Source organism: Apodemus sylvaticus, chromosome 19 (genome assembly GCF_947179515.1).
Source record: "Apodemus sylvaticus chromosome 19, mApoSyl1.1, whole genome shotgun sequence".
Classification (NCBI taxonomy): Eukaryota; Metazoa; Chordata; class Mammalia; order Rodentia; family Muridae; genus Apodemus; species Apodemus sylvaticus.
The window spans coordinates 16,697,000-16,720,529 of NC_067490.1; the positions used below are offsets into that span (position 1 = coordinate 16,697,000).

Consider the following 23,530-nt stretch of genomic DNA (forward strand, 5'->3'; position numbering starts at 1 on the left):
CTTTGTTTTTTCCTTACTACTTAATGTTTGATTGAAATATTTTTGATCTTGTCCTCTGATCTTTTGTTTTTCAGGGCTTATCTTTGTTTTTATTATTATTATTATTATTATTATTATTATTATTATTATTTAAGAATTATCTACCTTGTAGTTTTTAAGTAGCTTAGGGTTTTTTTTCCCTCCTTAAAAAGGGGGGGTACTTTCTTGTATTTCAAGGGTTAAAGTGAAAAATGTCAAGCTTCAAAATAAAAAAAATATTTTTGGGCGCAAGTCAAAAATGGATGCTTTCAGAAGGTTTTTAAATTACTGGATATTTTAACATCTCGAATCCTACAGTTCAGGAATGCCGTTAACAGTCTCGAACATTCCAAAGCTTTTATATCAGTCCTTGTAGCATTGGATTAAATTCCTCAGAATTAAGTATTTGGATACCACTTTGACCACCGCCTTTTTATTCCCGGTGACTTGGGATTTTACACTTTCTTTAAGGTAACTGAACCTCTGATTGGGACTCGGTTACTTGAGCCTTCATCTGCCAGGGCTGACATTGGTGTGAGTTCTCAGCTTCTGTTCCCATCCGCCGGAATAAGGGATGTGTGGGCGTAAGGTTGGGCAGGCAGCAGCATAGGCGCTCCTTTGTGCTGGAGCTCAGACTGCATGCATTGTTAGCAAGTGTGATCTCAGTGGGGGTTTTACTTATAGTCCTGATTCCTCCTCCGTCCTTAGATCTTCTGCCCAACACGGCATCTTTAGTCTTGTGATCACACTTTCATCTGTCTTCAGGTATTTGAACTGTTTCACGAATAATGCCTTTAAAGACAAGAAAAACTTGAATAATTTATCTACCATTGCAACTGACTGTATTTAAGAAAGGATCTTCTGTCGAAGTATTGCGGTTAAAAAAAAATTGTCACCACCTCTGAAAAATGTATCATAAAATGAGATTTCTTCTTAATCAAGGAAACGGATAGGAATTTGTTAGATACCATCCTGTTGAAAAATCGGTAGTTTCCCCCACCTAGAGGGATCCGTTTCTGTTAACGCTGAGCACCCTCAGGGCAGGTGGTGGGAGCACTTCGGGACATAACCCTGCTTTTGTGCAGAGCAACCGTGTCACGTTGAAGATGGACGTCTCGCACACAGAGCACTCGCACGTCATCGGCAAGGGCGGTAACAACATTAAAAAGGTGATGGAGGACACAGGCTGCCACATCCACTTCCCAGACTCCAACCGGAACAACCAGGCGGAAAAGAGTAACCAGGTGACGGGTCCCTCTGTACCCTTGAATATGCAAATCCCTTCTGAGAGATGAGGGCGAAAAGCAACCAGAGGATTGGAGACTTGGCAGATGCTGTGGGTGGTGGGCTTCCCCCGCTCCCCGCTCCCCAGGAGACTGAGGTACTCTGCTGGACCAAGGATGAGTCGCAGATCTATGGTTCTCTGCTTCATCTCTAAATAGTAGCTATCAAGGGGTGGGGTAGTGTTGCGGGAAATATTTAAAAAGTGAGCCGACATGTTTCAGCTCTAGTGCCGGGCAAGGCAACCGGGTGAGCCAACAGGGCGAGCCTTAGAGCTCACGCCAGGCAACAGGGCTCCTGCCTGGTGCGTCTCACTCGGCGGTTCCTCTATCCGGTTCCTGTCCTCCATCTCTCCATCAGGGAACCCCAAGTTCCTCTCACTACCAAGCAGTGCTCCCTACCACCCCACCATCTGGCACCTCCTAACCTAATTACCCAGTAGAATCAAGCCTCTTAATGTGCTGGGTGGTGGCAGCGGCACATGCCTTTAACCCCAGCACTTGGGAGGCAGAGGCAGGCAGATTTCTGAGTTTGAGGCCAGCCTGGTCTACAGAGTGAGTTCCAGTACAGCCAGGACTATACAGAGAAACCCTGTCTCAAAAAAACAAAAGCAAAAGACTCTTAATGCTTAATTAACCAATCAGATTTATGTATAAATAATATCACAGTTTACAAGATGTTAATACAATAATTTTAGAGCCAATTGATAATGATAAAAGCTTTATCCCAGTATTTCTAACCTCATAAAAATATAGCTATTTGTGGCTGGTAAATGCCATTCAGGCCCACGTCGGAAGCCATCTTGGTTCTCCTCCCTTCCCCTTCTGCCACCTCTCCATCCCCCCCCCCCCACTTCTAGCTCCGCCTCCCTTTTCCTGTCCAATCACAGACCTTCCACTGCCCTAATGTGATTGGATAGGGCAAATCCAGCAACAGGGTAGTTTCAAAGACCATTATGAAGAACTGAGGGAGTCCCTCAGGTTTGTCTTGCCCGGGAGCTTTGTCTGCTTGGTGGGTTCTAGCTACAGAGTTGTAGAAGTGTCCCTTGAGGTCATCATCTCAGAAGATACTTAGGCCCACACCCCTGCTGTTACTTTGTATCAGCAATCATGGGCCCACACGCAAGCACTTCCAGTCCTTGAAGAGTGCACTCTACTGCTGTGTTATTTAGACATGTTCAATCGTCTCGTCAATCTTCTCAGCTGGTCCCGTGATGGGGTTCTGTCAGTCCTGAGGGGTGAATCAGGGTGTGTGTTTATGCTGGGATGTATATGTGGCCTAGGTTGAAAGCCTTGATTAAAGGCACATTCGTTATTCAGAATACCTGGTGGTTGCTGTGACAAGACGGTTCTGTTCCCCATCATCAGACTAATGCTCTGGTTGATGGGTCTTGGCAAGGCCCAGGGATCTATGGAGATGGCTGGCTATGATTATCTGCCTGCTGGTGTGGAGGAAGAAGGCTTATGGCTAACGAGTCTGACACATCCTCATCCTCGCTGTTAATATGTGCCTCATATACTGACAGAAAGAGATGTTAAATAGAAGGGGGAAATGCCACGTATAGAAGTATTGATGAAGGGGCCCGAATGACTTCCTGGGAGCTCTACTGGCTGTGGCTAAGTCCACGGATGGGGTAGATGGATGGCCAGATACCACTGGAAGAAAGTCTCAAGTCAAATTCTGGTTTGATGGCTTTGGCTGAGGCTTATTGGTCGGGAGGCCCCATGCTCAAGCGTTCAGGGGTGTGGCTCCTAAGGAAGGCAGATGGGGCGTGGGTGGTGGAATGAGCTTGCTTTCTTATTTTGCAGGTGTCTATAGCAGGACAGCCCGCAGGAGTCGAATCGGCCCGAGCGAGGATTCGGGTAACTTGCGCTAATCTTTGGGAATCATGCGGCATGCTCACCGCGTCTACCTAACGCAGGGGCAGAAATAGCATCATTTGCCATTTGCTAACCACGCCCCATTTGGTAACCACGCCCCATTTGGTAACCACCCCCCCCATTTGAGGAAGCAGGGTAACCACGCCCCATTTGAGGAAGCAGGACCATGGAACACAGAGCCTTTGGGAGCACTTTGGATCTGTTAGAATCTGGGCTCTGGTGGAGGCATTTTTCATCAGTATTTAGACCACAGCCTTCCAGGGTTGCTTGTAAATGCTTCTTCGTTGGAAACATTGCGGCAACATTCTTACTTTTGCCTGACTTCCAGCTTGCTACAGAGGGCCACAGGCAAAAGGCTCCCTCCATTACACACGACGCTGAAGCTCGGGCCTCCCGTGAAGGCAGTTCCTGTCTCAAAAGCCATCTTTAGAAGAAAACAGATAAGCAATGCGCCCCTCTGCAGACGTCACACTTGACTGTTGCTTTGGCCTCTTCTAGGAGCTGCTTCCTTTGGTGCTGATGTTTGAGTTACCGATTGCCGGCATTCTCCAGCCCGTCCCCGATCCCAACACCCCCTCCATTCAGCACATCTCACAGACATACAGCATTTCTGTGTCGTTTAAGCAGAGGTCTCGAATGTATGGTGCTACGGTCATAGTGCGAGGTTCTCAGAATAACACTAATGCTGTGAAGGTTGGTGACTTCAAATGACCTCAAAACATAGATCATGATAGCTTTTAATTAAATAATTAATTAATTTGGTGGGAGGGGAGATACTTATGCTGACTTTAAATTCTCAGTTCTCTCAGGGCTGGAGAGAGAGCTCAGTAGTTAAGAACTCTGACTGCTCTTCCAAAGGACCTGGGTTCAATTCCCAGAACCAACATGGCAGCTCCCAACTGTCTGTAACTCCGGTTCCTGGGGATCTGACACCTTTAAACATATCTCCAAACAGACAGAACATCAATGACCATTAAATAAATAAATATTAATTAATTAATTAAAAATATATATTATGGTTCATCTCAGCCTTCCAGATGCTGGGATCAAAGATAGACCTATGCCACCACTACAAAGTACAAGTTTTATGTTTATAAATTGTAGACTAATTGGTTTCTAGCAATTTCCTCTGTGCTGCTTCTGGGCTCTTAGAACACGCTGCTCATGTTTCCATCATTGTTGGAGGTACAGTAGACACTTTGCCTGTGTGGAGACAGTTGGATTTGATGGGATTCCTGCTCTCTCTCCCTGCACCCTGCTTTCCTCCCTCTGCCAGGAAGGAACGGCCATGCTGTTGGAACACCTTGCGGGAAGCTTGGCGTCCGCCATCCCTGTGAGCACACAACTGGACATAGCGGCCCAGCATCACCTCTTCATGATGGGCCGGAACGGGAGCAATGTCAAACAGATCATGCAGAGAACGGGGGCGCAGATCCACTTTCCCGACCCCAGCAACCCACAGAAGAAGTCTACCGTCTACCTCCAGGGCACCATCGAGTCCGTCTGCCTGGCAAGGCAGTATCTCATGGTAAGGCTGCGGGAGTCAGCCCTGTGGCCTTCTTCTTTAGCTTCTTTGAATACACACCGCGTTCCCACCCTGACTCTGGGTACCTGCTATTAGAGAAAGCAGTTTGGAAGCCCAGGCAAACAGGAAAATTTCCTGGTAAAAGGAAAAAAAAATAAACTGGAGAATAAGGGTTATTGTGCTACCATAGGTTATATTTTATTGTGTAGGGAAGTAATTTTTTAAATATTTTCCTTAACTTATAAATCTTAATGGGGGAAATCGTATTTTTATTTACATAATAAACTTATTAAATGTATAAGTGTTTTAGATCGCCAAGGGTCAAGGTTTTCTCTCATGAGATTGCAGATGAATGCATTTTGTAGTGCAGATGGAAGGTGGCCACATCTGACGTGGGGTACTGAGACGCAGTTTGAACTTTAAACAGAAAATTACAAAACACCATTTAAAGATCACCTTCAAAGGCTGAGGGGACGGCTCAGTTTCCACACAAGCCTGAAGACCTGAGTCTGGATCTCTTGCACTCACGTAAGAAGCAAGGGTGGAGATGCGTGTCTGCAATGCCAGGGCTGGAGAGGCAGAGAGAGACAAATAGATTCCCACAGGTTGCTGGTCAGCCAGATAGCTCATCTGTGAGCTCCAGGTTCGTGAAAGGAAGATTTTTGTTGTTGTTGTTGGTTTTTTGTTTTTTATTTTTTTATTTTTTTAAAATAAAACTGGAGAAAAATAGTCAAGGAAACTGCCTGCTGTTGGCCTTTAGCCGGTCCACGTTATACCCACACATCTAGAAAAACTTGACTCTTGGTGATTTATACATTTAATAAGTTTATTATGTAAATAAAAATACAATTTCGCTCATTAATTTCAGATTCGATGAAAGAACAGCACCTGTTGTGTCCTTCAAAAGCATCCTGACTTAAGGTCTTTCTCTCCTCCTGTTTTTCTGAAACCCCAGTGTGTGGGGCTTGGCGCATAGTGACAGCTGAGTTGCTGGGTTGGCAGAGACTCTTATTAAAAACAGATTACACTGTTTCGTTCGAGGCCCAGCCTTTACTGACATTTGAGTCAGTAGGCATCAGGCGTGGTCTTCACTATTAACTTGTCGAATCCACTTAAAAACAAAAAACAAAAAAACAACACAGAAAACCCAGATTTGTACTGTCCTGTCCATTTCTCTGACAGATGAAACTTCTTTTATTTATTTATTTATTATATGTGAGTACACTGTATTTGTCTTCAGACACACCAGAGTGGGCGTCAGATCCCATTACAGATGGTTGAGAGCTACCATGTGGTTGCTGGGATTTGAACTCAGGACCTCTGGAAGAGCAGTCAGTGCTCTTAACTGCTGAACCATCTCTCCAGCCCCAGATGAAACTTCTTATAGATAGTCAGGGCAATGGGACATTTAAAAATTCACTTTCTGTAAATATTCTTTTTGTTAGCCACATTTATTTTACTGTATTGTCAGTAATGCTTTAGCAGTAGGGCATATTTATAGGAACAGCCAAATTACTCTTTATAATGTATTTCTTTCCAAGGTCTTTAGATGTTATTTTTAAGCTTAAAATGATTGAAAAGAGTCACGGATTCACATTCCTACTTTGACCATACCTGCCAAAAATATAGATGTATTTCGAAAGGTACTATTAAGTAATACTGAAAGAAGGGAGAGAGAGAATCAGAGGTTTTAGCAACTTTTTTCTTTCTTTCTTTTTTTTTTACTATCCATACATGAAGAAGAGTCATTTTTATTCATGAGTGAAAAAGACAATTTTTTTCATTTTGATCACAGCCTGCTCAGCATTGTCTAATACATGTGAAGAAAAAAAAAAAAATCCAGCGACTGGGCTGGAGAGTTGACTCAGGATTTAAAAGTACTGACTGCTCTTCCAGAGGTCCTGAGTTCAATTCCCAGCAACCACATGGTGGCTCACAACCATCTGTCACGGGATCCGATGCCCTCTTCTAGTGTGTCTGAAGACAGGGACGGTGTACTCAAATATAGAAGATAAATAAATAAATCTTAAAAAAATATCCAGCCATCAAGGACTTGAACGGAATAGCATTCCATACCAGAGGAAGAGAAGCTGGGTGGTTGTAGGCTGTGAAGATCAAGAAATGAGTAGAGAAGAGAGCCAAAGGTAGCCTCTCTAGTGACACTCCCCCACCCCCAACCCCCCACCTCCACCCCCTGCACTTCCCCAAAAAGGGTTGAGGGTTGGGACAGTGGTTCACTGCTCATTCCTGGGAGGAAGTGGATACAACTTAAACCACCTTAGAAGGACCAATTAAGAAAGCTCTGAGTGGTTTACAGACTCCACCTACTGGACACTGAGAGCCTTGGGCCTGGCCTAGTGGAAGAGACAGAGGCCGAGCCTGCAAAGCTGTGGTGGTATAGGCCAGGCTGGGCCAAAGCAGAAGTTATTAAATAGCAGCTGGGCTCTCCTTCAGGATACAACGATGTGGCCCCCAGGGAGTCACCGAGCAAAGCCACATGACCTGAACCTCAGAATGGTGAAAAGTCTTTTAGTACAATTGCTAACAGAACTGAAGCCAGACAGCGAAGGGTTTTTCCATAGTAAAGAGTAGACCTAAAAGAAGAAAAACGATTCACACCAAACCCACAAGTTTAACAGACACAGTCAGTCCCCAGATAGCCTTCGTGCCCTCACTTTGGTCCCACACCCTCTTCGTCGTGAAGATGTGAGTGTCATTTAGTGTAAATGCTTGATGCTGTGTTTGGAGAGATGCTCAGGTACCCGGTGCTGCGATGACTAACTCCTGACACTCCTGCTGTCTTGTCTAGGGGTGTCTTCCTCTGGTGTTGATGTTTGATATGAAGGAAGACATTGAAGTGGACCCACAGGTCATCGCGCAGCTGATGGAGCAGCTGGACGTGTTTATCAGTATTAAGCCAAAGCCCAAACAGCCAAGCAAGGTTGGTTCAGAGTCTGTACCCGATGAAGCACCTGGAATAGCATCCTCTATCCACTCCAGTTGTGCGCTTATAGGGGACTAATTTCTGATATGCATATTTGGTATTAATGGTTACATTTGTAACAGTGCCCTCTGTTATCTGCCTCCACTTTCGTCACACAGTTTTTGATTTTCTCTCTAGTTCATTTGAAGTAGCCATTGCTTTTCTATAAGCACACAAGAAGGAAAAGTCTATTTCTCTGACTTGGTAATTTTGACGAGAGATCAACCAACCCAATCAATAAACAGACTAATGAAGCGAACAGACTGTTCTAAACAAAACAAAACAAAACAAAAACAAAACCATCAAGTACAAATGGCCAGCGAGCATAAAAATTCAGCCTCACTAGCCATCAAAGAAAAGCAAATTTAAAACTCCAAGATGATCCCATCTCATCCGTCAGGGTGGCAGCCAGGCAGGAAAGGACTAAAGGTGGCACAAACTAGTGAGGTGGTGGAGCTACTAGTGGGGGCGGAGCTACTAGTGAGGGGGTGGAGCTACTAGTGAGGGGCAGGAACAAAGGAAGCACTCACTAGCACACTGATGGCTGCAACCTAAACTCATCAAGCCATTAACGGGCAATCCACACTGAACTTCATCAGAAAGCCAATACTGTGTAAACAAGGTATATGACTTCTGAGTATTTATCAGAAGGACTCTTAATTTGCAATCCGCTGACTACAGGCTTTACCTAGTTGCTAGGGAGATTTATATGTTATGTGTATGTGTGTACGAGTGCATGTTCAAATCAATTTGCAGAACTTGCTGTATGCCAGCACCGCACTGGCCTAGCAGAACGGCTGCCTTTCCTGTTTTATTCTTTTCTTTAATGAAACTTATGAGTAATGAGAGCTCTCGACCTTCCCTGCGCCTTCTCTGTCTGATGCTATCTGGTAAATTACATGGACAGTAAATGCGCAACAGGAGAAATCTGATCCGAAGTGTCCATGCTTTAATATATTGTAAAAGCTGCTGCAAACCCTTTAAAGCGGGGGACCCTGGGACCTCGCCAGTGGTTGTCACTGGCGGACATTGTGCTGCCTGCCACTGTGTGGGCTGAACAGAGGTGAGAGGGTGACGCCTCCCAGGCTGGAACGACATGTTAGGTAGCAGTGCTTACATCCTCACATTTTCCAAATCACAAGGCATCGGCTGGCGGAGGCCTGGGGACACCAAGCTCACCACAAGGAAGGAATGCGTGATTAGGAAATAGTCTTGGGTTCATTAACAAAAGTCACAAACAAAATCGTCTCTGTTCCAGACATTAAGTGTGACAATGCTATATTGATCCTCAGGGTTTTTTTTTTTTTTTCCTGAACATTTAAAACTTAAAAGATTTATAGACTGTAATTAAGTTTTGAAGTTTGTGGAACGTTTTGAAGCAAGATTCCAAACAGCTGAGTTTTTCTCACTTTTTTTTTTTTAAATCAAATGCTGGTTTTTAATTGCTTTATAAAGTCTAGTGAACATAATTTGACACTGTACGGTGATACAGCAATGTGGGATCATTGCTTTAGTGCAGGGGAGTGTATCATTGAGTAAAATAATAAACCAGTAAGCATCCTAATTTGTTTGGGTTGTTGTAACAGTGCCACAGAGCAGACAGCCCTGGATAAGGGAGCCCATAATCTTTGTAATCGTGGATGCTAGCCAGCACAAGGTTCAGGCTGGACCAGATTTGGTGTCAGCTTAGGACCTGGGTCCACATTCACAGGTGCTACTCTCTCATATAGAAGGGCAATTTCTCCCTCTCCCTCTTTTCTCTCCCTCTCTCTCCCCCTTCCTCCCTTCCCCACCTCTCTTCTCTATTTCTATTCAGTTTTTTGTGAGTGCATATGTATGCATGTGTGTTGGTGCATGTATGTATGTATATGTGCAAGTACATGTGTATATGGAGATGTGCATGTGTGTACATATGTATCCATGTGTCCACATCACATGTGGAAGCCACAGAAGGATGTACAAGGATGGATTCTGGGGTCAGAAAGTCTTAACTTGTGAAGGTAGATAAATCTGCCATCCTTTACTAAAGTTTCTAAACCGTAGATGTCCTCTTGTGTATAGAATGATTTATGTGTATCTGTCTCACAGATGATTTCTACACGAGTAAATGTGATATTTTCTGGCCATCTGGAGGAAACAACCACACCTTCTTTTTCAGAGAAAACCTTAAAGCTACCCAAGCCTGGGGAGCAAGGTGGAATGAGTTCAGAGTTCGAGAACAGGCCATGGGTTTTAGACATCATAAAGCCCCCTGTTTGACTAACTTAACCCCAGCTACCATCAGTAGCAGACTCAGAGAAGGGCTTGGCCAAACAAAGACAGAAGTAAAAAGAATTCCAAGAGCTCAGGAAAAAAAAATGAACATATATCAGGCTGGAAAAGACTGTGCTTTGATGACTGGATTCTAACTACTGAACACACATACATACACACACACACACACACATATATATATACACATGTATATATATATGCACACACACATACATACACACACAGATGGATATATATGTATATATATGTATATATACACATACATGTATCTATATATGCTTAGAAATTTGTAAGATATATACATTATTATAATTCTATATGTATATATAGCATACATATAAGAAGGTAACTTTACATATATAATTATCATTATATATAATAATATATCATCATATATATAAATTATATATATACACACACACACACATATACATATATATATCATAAGATTTGCACAGGTGTGGTCTCACTGAGGGCTGGTGGTGCCTGGAGGTATGTGTGTCAGCTAACCATTAGACCATGTATGTTAAAAACAAGCAGCTGTCACTGGGCGATCTGTAGGTGATGGTGGGTTTGATTTGGGCTTCTGCAGGTATAGAGGTGGTGAGGAGGGGTGCTTCAGTATGGAACCCGGTATGAAGAAGCCCAGACGCTGTGTAGTGGCACTGGGCTTTGACACCTAGGATTTGTTAAATTTCTAAGAATGTCTGGGTAGAAATCCACACTTCAAAAGGTTGGGTAGGGATTGGGACCTGCCTGCTGGCTGCTCACAGACAGCAGTGTGCATGGATACATACACAGACATACACACACATAGATACACACAGACACACACACACAAACACACATATAAACACATACAGACACACACAGACACACACAAACACAAAAATATATACACATACAGACACACACACACAGATACACACAGATACACATATACACACAGACACACACACACAGTAGGTGGGGGTGCTCATGAGGCTGATTGAAGGTAGTATCTAGCCTCCCGTGGCTCCTCATTTACATTTTCATTATCCCTCCATCCATTGTATACCTACCTCAGTGTCATCTTTTTTTCCCCCCATTATGTGTTTTCATAGTCTGTGATTGTGAAAAGTGTTGAGCGAAATGCCTTAAATATGTATGAAGCAAGGAAGTGTCTCCTCGGACTTGAAAGCAGTGGGGTTTCCATAGCAACCAGTCTATCCCCAACATCGTGCCCTGCCGGCCTGGCATGTCCCAGCCTGGATATCTTAGCTTCCGCAGGCCTCGGACTCACTGGACTAGGTATCAAGCTTATTACCGCTGGGGACGTGCTTATCGGGTGCCCTGCCTTTCTGCCATTGTGCTGTGTCTAAATGCGATTTTCTTCTTCTTCCAGCCCCAGAGCTGGGGATGGGGGGTCGGGGGGAGCAACTTGGGGTGGGGGGAGTCCTGTTGTTAGCCTCTGTGGGTTAGATTCCTCCTGTGTCCAGCCAATCACAGCCTGGCTGCTCTTATTTTCGGTGGCTTTTGTTTGTTCTGCTAAATTAAGGATGCTGCTGAGATGGAAGGGGAGTGGCTGACTGTGATGGGTGTGTTTTGTGCTCTCTTGCTTTCTGCTGTACTGCCCTAGAGATAAAGATTATCCAGGTTGTTCCAAAAAGTAATTGCAAATCTGGAGGGCAGCTAGAGAAGGGGAGGGGGAGAGTCTCTGAACCCATCCCCCACACCCATTCTCCCATCCCCCCATCCCCTCCATACCCATTTCCCCCATCCCCCCACCCTATGGCTAGGCCTGATAAACCCAAGGCCACCAAGAAGAGCACATATTACTCACTCACGGTGTTTAGGTTGTTAGGAACGCACAGTGAGTCCTTGCTGGTCCAGAATCACATCCTCATCTAGAAGCGATCTTCTTCCTCGCAGGCTGGCCAAGGGCTCTGTTACCTTTAGACCAGGCTTACTGGTTTTCTTCTTGTTGCCCGGATGCCTTCACAGACAAAGGGAGCGCAGTCAGTCACATATGTAGTAGGATGGGCCGTGTTAGAGCTCGCCGGTAGGATGCACACAGGAGGACCTAGGTTCGATCCCCAACACTAAAAGAAGGACTGTGTGTAGTACTTGTTTGCCCTCCAAAGTGCCACACTCAAATACTACTATGGGAATACAGGTTCTTCCTCAACCAAACCTGGCTCTTCCACACAGACCCAAACAGCCATAGCAAGCAACACATTATCAATCTCATTAGCAATGCTGTGGACCAGGACGTGCTGCTAAACTTACAACAGTTCTCAACCTGTGGGTCACAGCCCCTTTGGGGGGGGGGTCCCATGATCCTTTTACAGGGGTTTCCTGCATGACAGTTACACCAAGATTCGGAACAGTAGCAAAATTATAGTTATGAAGTGGCAGCAAAATAATTTTATGATGGAGGGGGGTAGGTCACCACAACAGGAACTGTATTAAAGGACCATGCCACTAGGAAGGTTGAGAGCCACAGACTTAGAATGAGCCAATTTTATTGTGCTCTAATTGAGAGAGTGGCTGAAGAAGCCATCTTCCCTGAGTGGAGGGGAGGTTCGCTTGGCCACCCATCATCTCCTGTCACACTGACCCCCGTGCACTTCCAGAACCACATAGAAATTGAACATTTTCTTGATGACCCCAAATTCCCAAAGGAGAGTCTCATTAGTTACAGCGAGCACTCGGAGACTTGAGACAAAATATCAAAGCCAGCCTAATCCCTGGGCAAGTTTTAGTCATTGGATTGGAGCCCAGAGAAGTCGGCTGTGTGTGTTCAGACAGGCATAGAACCATCTGGTGGAGAGCATCCTGTCTACTAAGTCTCAGCCAGCCAGTCTACCACAGGAAAGGCGCTCCTAGGTGCTGCCAGGTGTGAACGCTTGGAGAGGGTTTTGTTGGGAAATTGATAACAAGTGAGTCAGAGGAGTAAAAAAAAAAAAAAAAAAAAAGCTTCCTCTTGAGCACAGGTTTGCCCATCCTAAGTTGTCAGCAGACTTGCGTCAAGTAGTTCTCAGTGTGCCTGGCTGTTGTGCTAGATTAGATACACCTGTCTTCCCGTTCTTAGAGCATCTATTGTCTGTTTGAGGGTGAGCAAATTTCATTGTTGGGGTTGTGAAAAGAGATGCTTCGCAGTAATATCTGAAATAACATTAAAGAAAATAAACCTGTCACCCGTATTTGACAGATTAGAAAGTGTCAGTTTCTACTGGTGCTTGTTCCAAAAGACAATAGGAATGGTGTCCCTGTCTCCAGATCTTGAACTTGGATGTATTGACTTGACTTTTACTCTCTACAGGTTTATTGGGGCCCACCACATTGTCGCTAAACACGTCGACAACCCCAAACTCACTCCTGAACGCTCTCAACACTTCAGTCAGTCCTTTGCAGAGCTCAAGTTCTGGTACCCCAAGCCCTACCCTGTGGGCACCCTCTGTGGCTAACACTGCAAGCGCCACAGGTCAGTGCCCCTTAAGCATGATCAAGAAGTGAGAATTCACAGATGCTGCCTGTTTTTCTTTTTTCTTTCTTTCAATAGAATTTACGAGGGATTCCAGTTCTTCAAGCAAAATCACTGTGCACAGACAGCATTCTCTAGCCCAAAGGAAAGCCAAACCCCTCCCCCCTGCTGTGTCAAATAGTTTAAAAAAACAAAACAAAATGAGGCTCTGAAAAGCGGAGAGCTTTTCAAGCAAACTGAACACCATCTGCACAGGTGATAAACAGATTAGGAAAGGCAGCTGGATGCTCCGGGAACAATGGTCAAGGTTACAAGGGAATCTTGGGAATCCAGCTTCCCTGAGGAGCTAGTTCCTAGTCACGTGACCAGGCTGTCTGTCTGTCTGTCTCTTCTCCCCCCTCTCTCTCTGCTCGCTCTCTCTTCTCTCTTTCTGCTCTCTCTCTCTGCTCTCTCTCTTCTCTCCTCTCTCTCTCTGCTCGCTCTCTCTCTCTGCTCACCCCAACTATCTGGGCAGAACCTGTTAGACATGATTATCTCATTTTAACACTGTTTCATTAAAAAAGAAACATTTATTTGTGTGTGTGGAGGTCAAAGGGCAACCTGCGGCCCCTGCATTCTTTCCAGCCCACGGGTCCCAGGAATCAAACCCAGGGCAGCAGACTTGGAAGCAGGAGCCCTTACCCACCCCGGAGGCTACCTCCTAAGCCTCTGCTTATGGTTTCTCTAGTAATGTTCAGTCTGTTTACAGAGATGTCAAATTATCCTAAATTCACAGGGAAAATTTTTTTTCTTATTGTTACTAAATGTAACAGTTGCTTCTAGGCGGTTCACTCCTAACACCTGTATTCCCGAACCATTTCAGGTTTCTCTACAATACCACACCTTATGATCCCATCTACCGCCCAGGCCACATTAACCAATATCTTGCTGTCTGGAGTGCCCACGTACGGGCACACGGCCCCATCTCCCCCGCCTGGCTTGACTCCTGTTGATGTCCACATCAACAGCATGCAGACAGAAGGCAAAAACATCTCTGCTTCTATAAATGGACATGTGCAGGTAACACCCGCCTTGTGAGATTCAGGGGATAGAGGGTGGGGGAGGGGGGTTCTGTGCTTTTTGTCAAGAGAAGCGACTTGAAACCCCGTTTTGGTGTTCGCTGAACTTCTTTTCTCAGCTGTATTTTTATTTTATTTGCGATTTCAGCCTCCGAACATGAAATACGGTCCGCTGTCCGCTTCATCGCTTGGGGAGAAGGTGCTGAGTCCGAATCATGGCGATCCGTCCATGCAGACAGCTGGGCCCGAACAGGCTTCTTCCAAATCAAACTCCGTGGAAGGTAAGGGATTGGAATGTTCCTCCTCAGACTGGCTTGTAGTTTGGGTAAAAGCCCCACCCCTACCTCCCTGAGACTTCCGGGATTCTGAGTTGGTTTCTACTCACCCCTGCTGACTCTGCCTCCTTCAACCATGCAGAGACAATGTCTTGTATGAGTTTCTAAAGACCTTTTGTGAACGATGAACTGAAGGGCACTTTCCACAGAAATACAAACGTTCCATTATTGCATAACATCCGTTCAATGACTCTTTGCATAGAAGTTCAGCCCCTAACAATCTTGAAGAAACTTGATACTGGGGGTATCGTTCATTGGAATAGCATGTGCCTAGCATGTGTGAGACCCTGGGATCAGTCCCTAGCACTGGGCAGGAAACAAAGGACTATCTTTGGAGTTAAGGATATAGCTCACGGCAGACATACTTGTCTAGTGTGCCTGATGCCCTGTGTAAGCCTCCGTATTGGGAGAGGGAAAGGGGAAAATGAGGAGAGGGAATGGAAGCAGAGAAAATGAGGGCCCCACTAATGTTTGTATATAAATATACATTTCCCCTAGTACCGACAGTATTCAGGGAACAGATGGGCCCCCACTAATGGATGTGTGTGTATGTGTGTATGTGTGTGTGTATACACACACACACACACATATATATACACACACACATATATGTAGGATAAAGGATGGATATATATGTGTATATGTTATCTTCAGGAAACACCAGGGTCTTCCCTTGAGGTGGAGTTCTGGGGACAGCCTGAGCTTGCTGTGATATGCCCTCTCTGCTGCTGAGGACATCGGCAGGACTCTGTAGAACTGGGTCTCTACCCAGACAGGTTTTTTGGTTTTCTCCATGGCATCTGTAAGGTGATATTTACATTTTGCTCCTCTTTCTCCCCAATGCCTCCCCACCCCCACCCTCACCCCCACCCCACCCCTACCCCCAGGCTGCAATGATGCCTTCGTTGAAGTGGGCATGCCTCGAAGTCCTTCGCATTCCGGAAACGCTGGCGACTTGAAGCAGATGCTGGGTCCCTCCAAGGTCTCCTGTGCCAAGCGGCAGACGGTTGAGCTACTGCAGGGCACGAAGAACTCGCACCTCCAGTATGTGTGCTCACCCTGCTGTGGGGGGGAGGGACGTTGGAAGTGGGGAGTTTGCCTTGACCCTAAGTCAAGTCAGGCTAGAGCTCATCATAGGCTTTTCAACCCCCCTCACAATTATCTTTCAGAGACTCAGGGATGACCTCTGCTTCCAAACCTTGCCCATCTTTGTAAGCATCCCCCGACTTTGTTGTGGGGTTTCTATCTGTGCCCTTAAAAAACAACCCTTACTGCTCTGAAGCTTACACAATATTCTCTCTGCGATTCAGCAATGGGTACGGGCAATTTTTAGCCTCTGGCTTTTGAGTTCGTTTTCCAGCCACAAATCCACCTTCTTGTCAGTGCAGGAAGCTGCAGACTTGTAAACTTTTGGATCAACCCTGAGTTTTATTAACTAGAAGTCCTCTGCATAGCAGCTTCCACTCTGAGATCCTGAGACTTCTGTTTGCTTGCTTGTTTATTATATTTTGTCCTTTTACAGAGGGCAGGGTCTCTCACGGGCTGACTACTCCATTTCCTCTTCTGTCTTCTTAGCTCCACAGCTGTCTTTAAGGAGTGTCTTCAGGCAAATATTAACATGTATAACTTCCTCCATTTCTTACTAAAGTCACTTTATATTCATAAACTGCGGACTCATCTCACCCAGTTCTGCCTTACCTGTTTGTCCACTGGTCACCCCGACACGGCCATTCTTCAGCGTATGTTCCTGAATTAATCCATTTCCTGCTGTCTCTTGAATCCCTTAAAGCCTATGCCCGCCATTTTGGTTTCTCTGCCTTCTGAATCTTTTTCCTTTTCTCTCACCTGGATGGAGCCCAGGCCTCCTGCCCTGTCTCCTTGCCCCTCCCTTCTCTCACCAGTGTGGCCTGCCCTTTCTTTGGCTCTAACAATTCTCTTAGCTGGACCAGCCCCGCCTCACTGTGGATTAAACAGCCCCAGTTGATCCTGGGCCCTTTCCCTTGCATTCTGCCCATCCCCCCCCCCCCCACACACACACCTCTTAACCTTTGGTCCTAGAAAATGTGAAAAACTCCTTCATTTCCAAGTCACATGTCCTCTGGCGACATCTGTCAGACAACGCTTACTGCTCATGTCTTGTCCTCTGACAAAGGAACAGAACAGGTGATTGGCTATAATTGAACAAACCAGCCCCCCTTTTTTTTTGACTTGAGGTGCATCATGATACATCACATCACAAACTCACTATTTTTCCTCTTCACCAGTGTCACATGCACCCCACACATGCAATATCTGTCATCTTTCTACCTTCTGGTTTGCTCAAGCTGTGCTCAAATTTTGCATAAATCCTTGGTGTCTGGTTGATGTGCCAACATCAGATATCTCATCTGTGTACCACAAGCAGAATACCATGTGTACTGCCTATAACGTAGGCGCCTTCATACTGAAAGCAGTTTTAACCTATAGATTGAGACCCAGAGTTACCCTAGAACAGTGACCATGGTTAAGGGCTTTCTGGGGAGACAGCAACACCTTTGTCTCAGTGTCGCCGTGCCGTAGCATTGCTCAGTGACTAGATGATTCCTGAAGGCAGTTGATGGCTGAAGCACATGCAATGAACACACACGCACACGCACACACACACACACACACACACACACGGGAACCATGCAGTCTTGTCAGTATGTGAGGTGGATCAGTGAATTCCCAACTCTCTTTCACAGCAGCACTGACAGATTACTCTCAGACTCCGAACTGAGTGCCACAGAAAGTCCTCTTGCTGACAAGAAGGCCCCAGGGAGCGAGCGTGCCGCTGAGAGGGCAGCAGCTGCCCAGCAGAACTCGGAAAGGGCCCGCCTGGCCTCGCAGCCAACCTATGTCCACATGCAGGTAACGTAGGCGCCTCTGCAGTCTTCCGAGGGCAGGCAGGCGCTGGGCTGGGCGTGAAGGAGGCAGAGTGTTCATGAGCTGTGCAGAAGCTAACCTGTCCCCCTGTATCCTGGTCAGTGTGAAACTCAAAGAGCTACACAGGCGTTTGGACTGGTTTTGTTGTGAGCATCAAGAATGAAATGCAGGATTCAGATTAGGAAAAGTGATTCTTCATACTAGAAAAAAATGGCGGTTTGTGTTGCTACATCTGAAGCCAACGACGCTTGTCAAGTATGAGAGGCATTAGCGGCATCTAAGAGACGGTGTTGCTCTTGGATAAGTAGATCTGATTTTCTTCTGTAGTCTTGGAAATAGAGATAGTGGATTTCGTGCCATTTCAAAAACGCTTATGAGAAGAGCGAGTGTGGAATTTGAGTTCCGTGGAAGTTGGTGACAACCATGTGGTTTAAATGTTCCTGGTAGCTTCAGACAGCTCCCTCCGCTAGCCCTGCCTTATCACCATTTTCATAGCGTGACCCAGGGGAGCTTACCAAGCAGGAGACCCGGTATCTTATCTTCATATGGCCCATGTGTGAGAGGCAAAGATTTAGTGCTTTTCCGGGGTAGCACACAAACATTTTGCTTTCTGCAGCAGCATTACAGGAAGGAGCTGCCTTTTAAAGAATTCTCTCTCTTCATCTGTGTCACCTTTAAAACCTTCACAAAGTCCTAGGGAAAAAAAAAAACAAATAAATAACCAACCTGATGTGTTAAGTTAATTCATAGAATTAGGTGACACTGATTTCATTCCAATGTGAATGAATCTTCCTGGTTGTTTTGGGGTTTTTGTTTTGTTTTGTTTTTGTTTTTTTTTTGCTTTGTTTGTTTTTTAATCCATTGCATTGAACATTTTCCTGACGTTCGAGGTGGACAGAATACAGAGCTTTCATAATCCATCAGTGTTAAACAAACAACAAAAAACCCAAGTTCCCTTTACAACCCCAGTGCCATCTCAGGTTGCTCTCATATTTGGATCCCCGTGAGGAAGTTCTTTGGTCCTTTCTTGTAGGTTGGACGCCAGTATTCTCACAGTGACTCTCTAACTAGATGTGTTTATGCCATTAGTGGAAATCTGGCTCCAAAATTGCCAGAAAATCTGTGAGAATTGCTAGTGAGCTCTGGCACAAGACACACTGAAAACCTGCCTCTTTCTATGCCTCAAGTCTGTAGCCATTTTTCCATCACCCTAGGACAATGGCCTCTCTAGCACGCTTTTTCAACACATCTCTCTTCCTCAGTCCTCCAGAGACTGCCTGTTGTTTAGGCTCTAGACAAGTTCTGATACATTGTATCCTTCACAGAGCTCAGCACAGTCTTTTTAATTAGGAGTTCCTCCGTGTTTTCCCACACCTTGCCCCTAAAAATTAAACTTGATTTTAAACTTCCAGTTCAATTTTAAATTGCCCTCCAGCCTCCCACCCCCAAATGTCATAAAACAGTGTCATCTACAAACCAGGCTCTCCAAGGTACCACCATATTCATAGAGCTACGGTGTGTGCTAGGCTGCCTCTGTTTATCATCTGGCCCAAGGTTATTCTTAGCTCTTTGCACCCTCTTCCATGTTTTGTCCAGACTATGATTCCCTGAGAACCTTATATATGCTGGTACAGACTTCTGGGAGACGAGCCAAAGAGCTCTTGCTAGTAGGTTCTTGATCTTTGTGGTAGGTCTTTAAATCAAGTCTTACCTGTTCTCTAGACTGGGGAGGTGGGAATGGGTTTGCATCTGGTATATAGCTATGTAGATATAGCTCACTTCAGAAAGGCCTGTCCTGGTTTCTGTCTAGTTAGCAGTTCAGTGTTCTTAGCACAGACGTGTGGTCCTCCAGTCTGTGCAGTACCAGGGTATGTAGGTTTAATTTTATTCCATCATCAGTATCCAAAGCTAGATCTCTGCAGTTATCTAACTTCAAAAAGCCAAGGCTTTGGCAGTGTGGCTGATAACTTCTTGTGTGATATTAGTGTCATCCCAGTAACCATCTTGCTTACCTATGTGAAAAAGGATGCAGAGACAGAAGGAGAGACAATCAATGCTTGCGGCCATTTTGTGACATATTCCTTTGATGCTTGTGCAACTATTAGGCACTTCACATTTGCATAGCGTAGTCCTCATGTGGAAGATACACTTAATAAAAGAGAATTTACTTTAATTGTGTAGGGACATGACTTGCCACTGACTTCAAGTTACATAAAAGTGGTAGATGATTTCAGTCGGTTTTGAAGGAGGGCAAGAGTCCATCAGCCTTGCGTTGTATGTTTGTGGTTCCATGATGCAGAGCTTAGCTGATGGTTCAAGCAGATTCAGGAGTTATTGGTAGGATGCTCGGGAAATACGGCGACAAAGCCATTATTCATTCTCTCCGTATTTCTTTTTTCAGGCATTTGACTATGAGCAGAAGAAACTATTAGCCACCAAAGGTAAGTGACCAAGGAGTGTTTCCTACCTCCATCTTTCAGTACACCTTTCATTTTAAAGTTCTCCCAGTGATTTGAAAAACAAAACAAAACAAAACAAAAAACAACAAAAAAAGGGTGCTTATACAAAGAAGCCCAAAATATTTGAGTTCATGATGTATGGATTCTGCCAAAATAAAATGTATCTTATGAGATGCAAGAGCATAATTAAGGAGTCCTGCAGCCTTTCCACATTTATTTTTCATCGGATAAAATCTTTTATTCTTAGGCATTTCACTGTAAGAAATAATATTGAGCTATAACTTTTTCATCGATTGAGGAAAACTTGCTCCCCATCAGAATGACATTAAACACACACCTGCTTTCTATTCCGGTTTCCAAAGCGATGTTAAAGAAGCCAGTGGTGACTGAGGTCAGAACACCTACGAATACGTGGAGCGGCCTGGGGTTCTCGAAGTCCATGCCGGCAGAAACCATCAAGGAGCTGAGGAGAGCCAACCACGTGTCCTATAAGCCGACGATGACAACCGCCTATGAGGTACATAATGATCCGCCGGCCCATCTTTCCCCTGAACAAGCCTGCTCTCGCCTGTCCCTGGCTTTTTAGTCACAGGGACAGAATGGCTTGGCTTCTTCTCTGTTTTTGTGAACTTGTCTAAAACGGATGTAATCTTCCATTGTAGACTTTGCTCCCCCTTCCAAGTTGTTAATCTATATGTTTGATGGAAATTTCAATTTAGGAGTAAGTTTTTGTTGGATGAAGGGTATCCTACATGATAGAGTGGGGCTGAGATCAGGCAAAGGGCAGATGCAGTGTTTTCCTAAAAGCTCACAAAGAGCCCTTTTGTCTGAGAATATCACTATCAAGCCACCATAGGGGAAAGGCAAGTATTCAATAAAAACAGATTTTCAAATCTGAGTTAACTTCAGTATGGTGAGATATGCCAGGAGCGCAACAGGAAGCATCGCAAGCAGCAGTTCCAACATTTTGTGTTTCCCAGATGTTGGCTGCGCAGCTCCGTGGGAGGAGGCTGGAATCTGACAATCTTTGCGTTGCGGAGGAAGGCCCTGAACTCCATCCTCCTGGCCCTGCTTCACGTGACTCTGAGCAGACCCTGTCCTTCTGAGAATGTCAGACTTGGGCCTTAGGGAGGTAGGGGTCTAGCCAGCTTGCACACAGACAAGCTGGGAGATTGCAGCTGGTGGGTGGGTATGAATGATTAAACCAAGCACCATCAGTCTCTGTCAGCCCTGCTGGCTGCAAATGTTGGCTACAGGCTTCAGAATTGTTAGTCTAATAGTAGCATTTGTAGATGGAGTTCCTTTCTTCTTTGTAGTAAGATTGTTGCTGGATACAAGGCAAAAGCAAATGCTTTAAAATTTTTTCTTTATCTCTCTTGAGCAAGCGAAGATGAAAGCACTATTGAATAGTTCCCAGAGAATTCCATTGCCAGGGTTACAGTAGCCTCCTGGCAGGCTAGATTTAAGATGAAAGTAGCCTTGAGCAGCAGGAATACAGGGACCATTATGCTCGCCTTTGGGGCTGTAGGTGTCCAGTCCCCTTCAGGATGCTGGGACTCTGAGAGGAAATAGCATCCTCTTTTGTTAGCACAAGAATTAAGCTAATGCTGAGATCTGGGCCACCTCCCTTTGCCTCTGCATGCCACAGAGGAGAGGAGAGCATGGGGTTGTCAACGACCAGGGTGTAGGTTCTGAGATGAACCATTTAACTTCAGAAATGCCCTTCACTTTCCCACTCGGAGCCTGACATTACAGCAAGTTGGGAATTATGCACAATACAGAGGTTGGGTGTAGAACTTGGAGAGGCTGAAAAACACCACCTGTTGTATGTATAGATTTTGTGAGGCTACATTATTCTCATCAGCTTGCATTTTCTTTGGGGTTGCCTTAATCATACTAGGAAGCCTCTATTAGTTCTATGGGAGAACTGTGTCCATAGGAAAAGCCAGGCTTCTGAAGGACGAGATTGTCTTCCTCATTGGAAATAAATAACTGTTCGTGCTTTTTGTGTCCAAAGTGATAGTTTCAGGGTGTTACGTGGACCCCTGAAGATATTAGTGATAGTGATCTTCAACTGGACTCACTCACTTCTTTTGTGCTTTCTGTGGTGCATGTGCATGGAAAAATTCATACAGTCCCCACAGACTTCTAGTTTAAAAAGAGGCTCCCAGAGTGGGTGTCTTCGTTAAGACATGGGCCAGTAAATGTGAAAGACTTGACTTCATTTCACGGAATGGACTAGAACATCTCCTTAATGAGTTAACTCAGGGATGAATTGATATAGAGCCATGTGACATGCATCTCACACAGACAGATGGACAGACAGACATAATTTTTAATCACTTGGAAGAGGAATCGTTTTGTTGGGCTCTTCAAGCTCTCAGATGGCCATAGGGACAGCGTAGCTTGGATGAGTGTTTGATATGAACCACAGCTGGATGCCAGTGATCTAAAGAAACCCTGCTGAAAGGGGTGTTCAGTGTTGAAACACTAATGACGGTTTTTTGTTTTGTTTTGGCCAAAAAAAAAACATGAGACCTTGAAATGCCCTCTACTCCTGCACTTAGCCAGGGTCAGACAGATAGATGACTTTCTGAGGGATGGAAATCTACAGGGCCTCTGTCTAATAGCTGACCTCTCCTGTGTCTTTGTTGTTGTTTGGACTGACATGGCTAGCCTGCTCCACTTCCCTGACTGATGTCAGTCCACTTGTGCAGGCAGTGACAGTGAGACTGGCGCACAGGGAAGCCCCATGTCACCTGCTTCTTTCCTGTGCCTCTCTGAAAGCCGGGAAAGGTAGACTCTGGCTTTCCTTAGGAGTGATGCTGCATACTTGCCTCAGGACCAGGTCTTTCTTCAGAGAGAGAGAGAGAGAGAGAGAGAGAGAGAGAGAGAGAGAGAGAGAGAGAGAGAGAGAGAAAGGGCCCACATGCAACAATACTGGGTCGTCTGTGGCAGCAGCTCCCCGGGCTTCTACTTTTCACTGAGAGCTCAAAAAGATTAAAAACAGGAAGGATTCCATGGATGAAGGCTGTGGTGAAGGATCTAAGAAACGAGAGAGGGCGGTTCCTATTGAGAGAATGAGAGAGTGAGGGAGAAGAGAGGGATGGATGGATGGATGGATAAATGAATAGATAGTAAGAGGTAGATGGAAAGATGGATGGATGGATAGATAGATAGGGAGAGAATGGATGAGAGATGGATGGGGAGAGATGGATGGATAGACGGACAGACAGACAGGTTGGTTATATAGGGAGAGATGGATAAACAGAGTGTCCGTGTCTGCCATGTTTAAATTGTAGGGTGACTAGGAATGCTCTTGCCTTCTTTATTTTTACTCTCATTAT

At 45.2% G+C, this 23,530-nt stretch overlaps 1 protein-coding gene across 3 annotated transcripts in view; it reads left to right on the forward strand.

Moving 5' to 3' along the window:
- The window catches only part of Bicc1 (BicC family RNA binding protein 1), a 227,704-nt gene that overhangs the window by 191,975 nt on the left and 12,199 nt on the right, over positions 1-23,530 (forward strand). For 2 of the 3 annotated variants that reach the window (XM_052163406.1, XM_052163409.1), the window contains exons 5-17: positions 1,104-1,262; positions 3,108-3,161; positions 3,678-3,872; positions 4,456-4,707; positions 7,514-7,645; positions 11,065-11,251; positions 13,266-13,427; positions 14,290-14,486; positions 14,634-14,766; positions 15,708-15,864; positions 17,544-17,709; positions 20,126-20,165; positions 20,546-20,700. In XM_052163406.1, coding sequence (XP_052019366.1) covers positions 1,104-1,262; positions 3,108-3,161; positions 3,678-3,872; positions 4,456-4,707; positions 7,514-7,645; positions 11,065-11,251; positions 13,266-13,427; positions 14,290-14,486; positions 14,634-14,766; positions 15,708-15,864; positions 17,544-17,709; positions 20,126-20,165; positions 20,546-20,700 — 1,989 coding nt within the window. The remainder of the gene's footprint in view (positions 1-1,103; positions 1,263-3,107; positions 3,162-3,677; positions 3,873-4,455; positions 4,708-7,513; positions 7,646-11,064; positions 11,252-13,265; positions 13,428-14,289; positions 14,487-14,633; positions 14,767-15,707; positions 15,865-17,543; positions 17,710-20,125; positions 20,166-20,545; positions 20,701-23,530) is intronic. The other variant, XM_052163408.1, reaches the window with a different exon arrangement.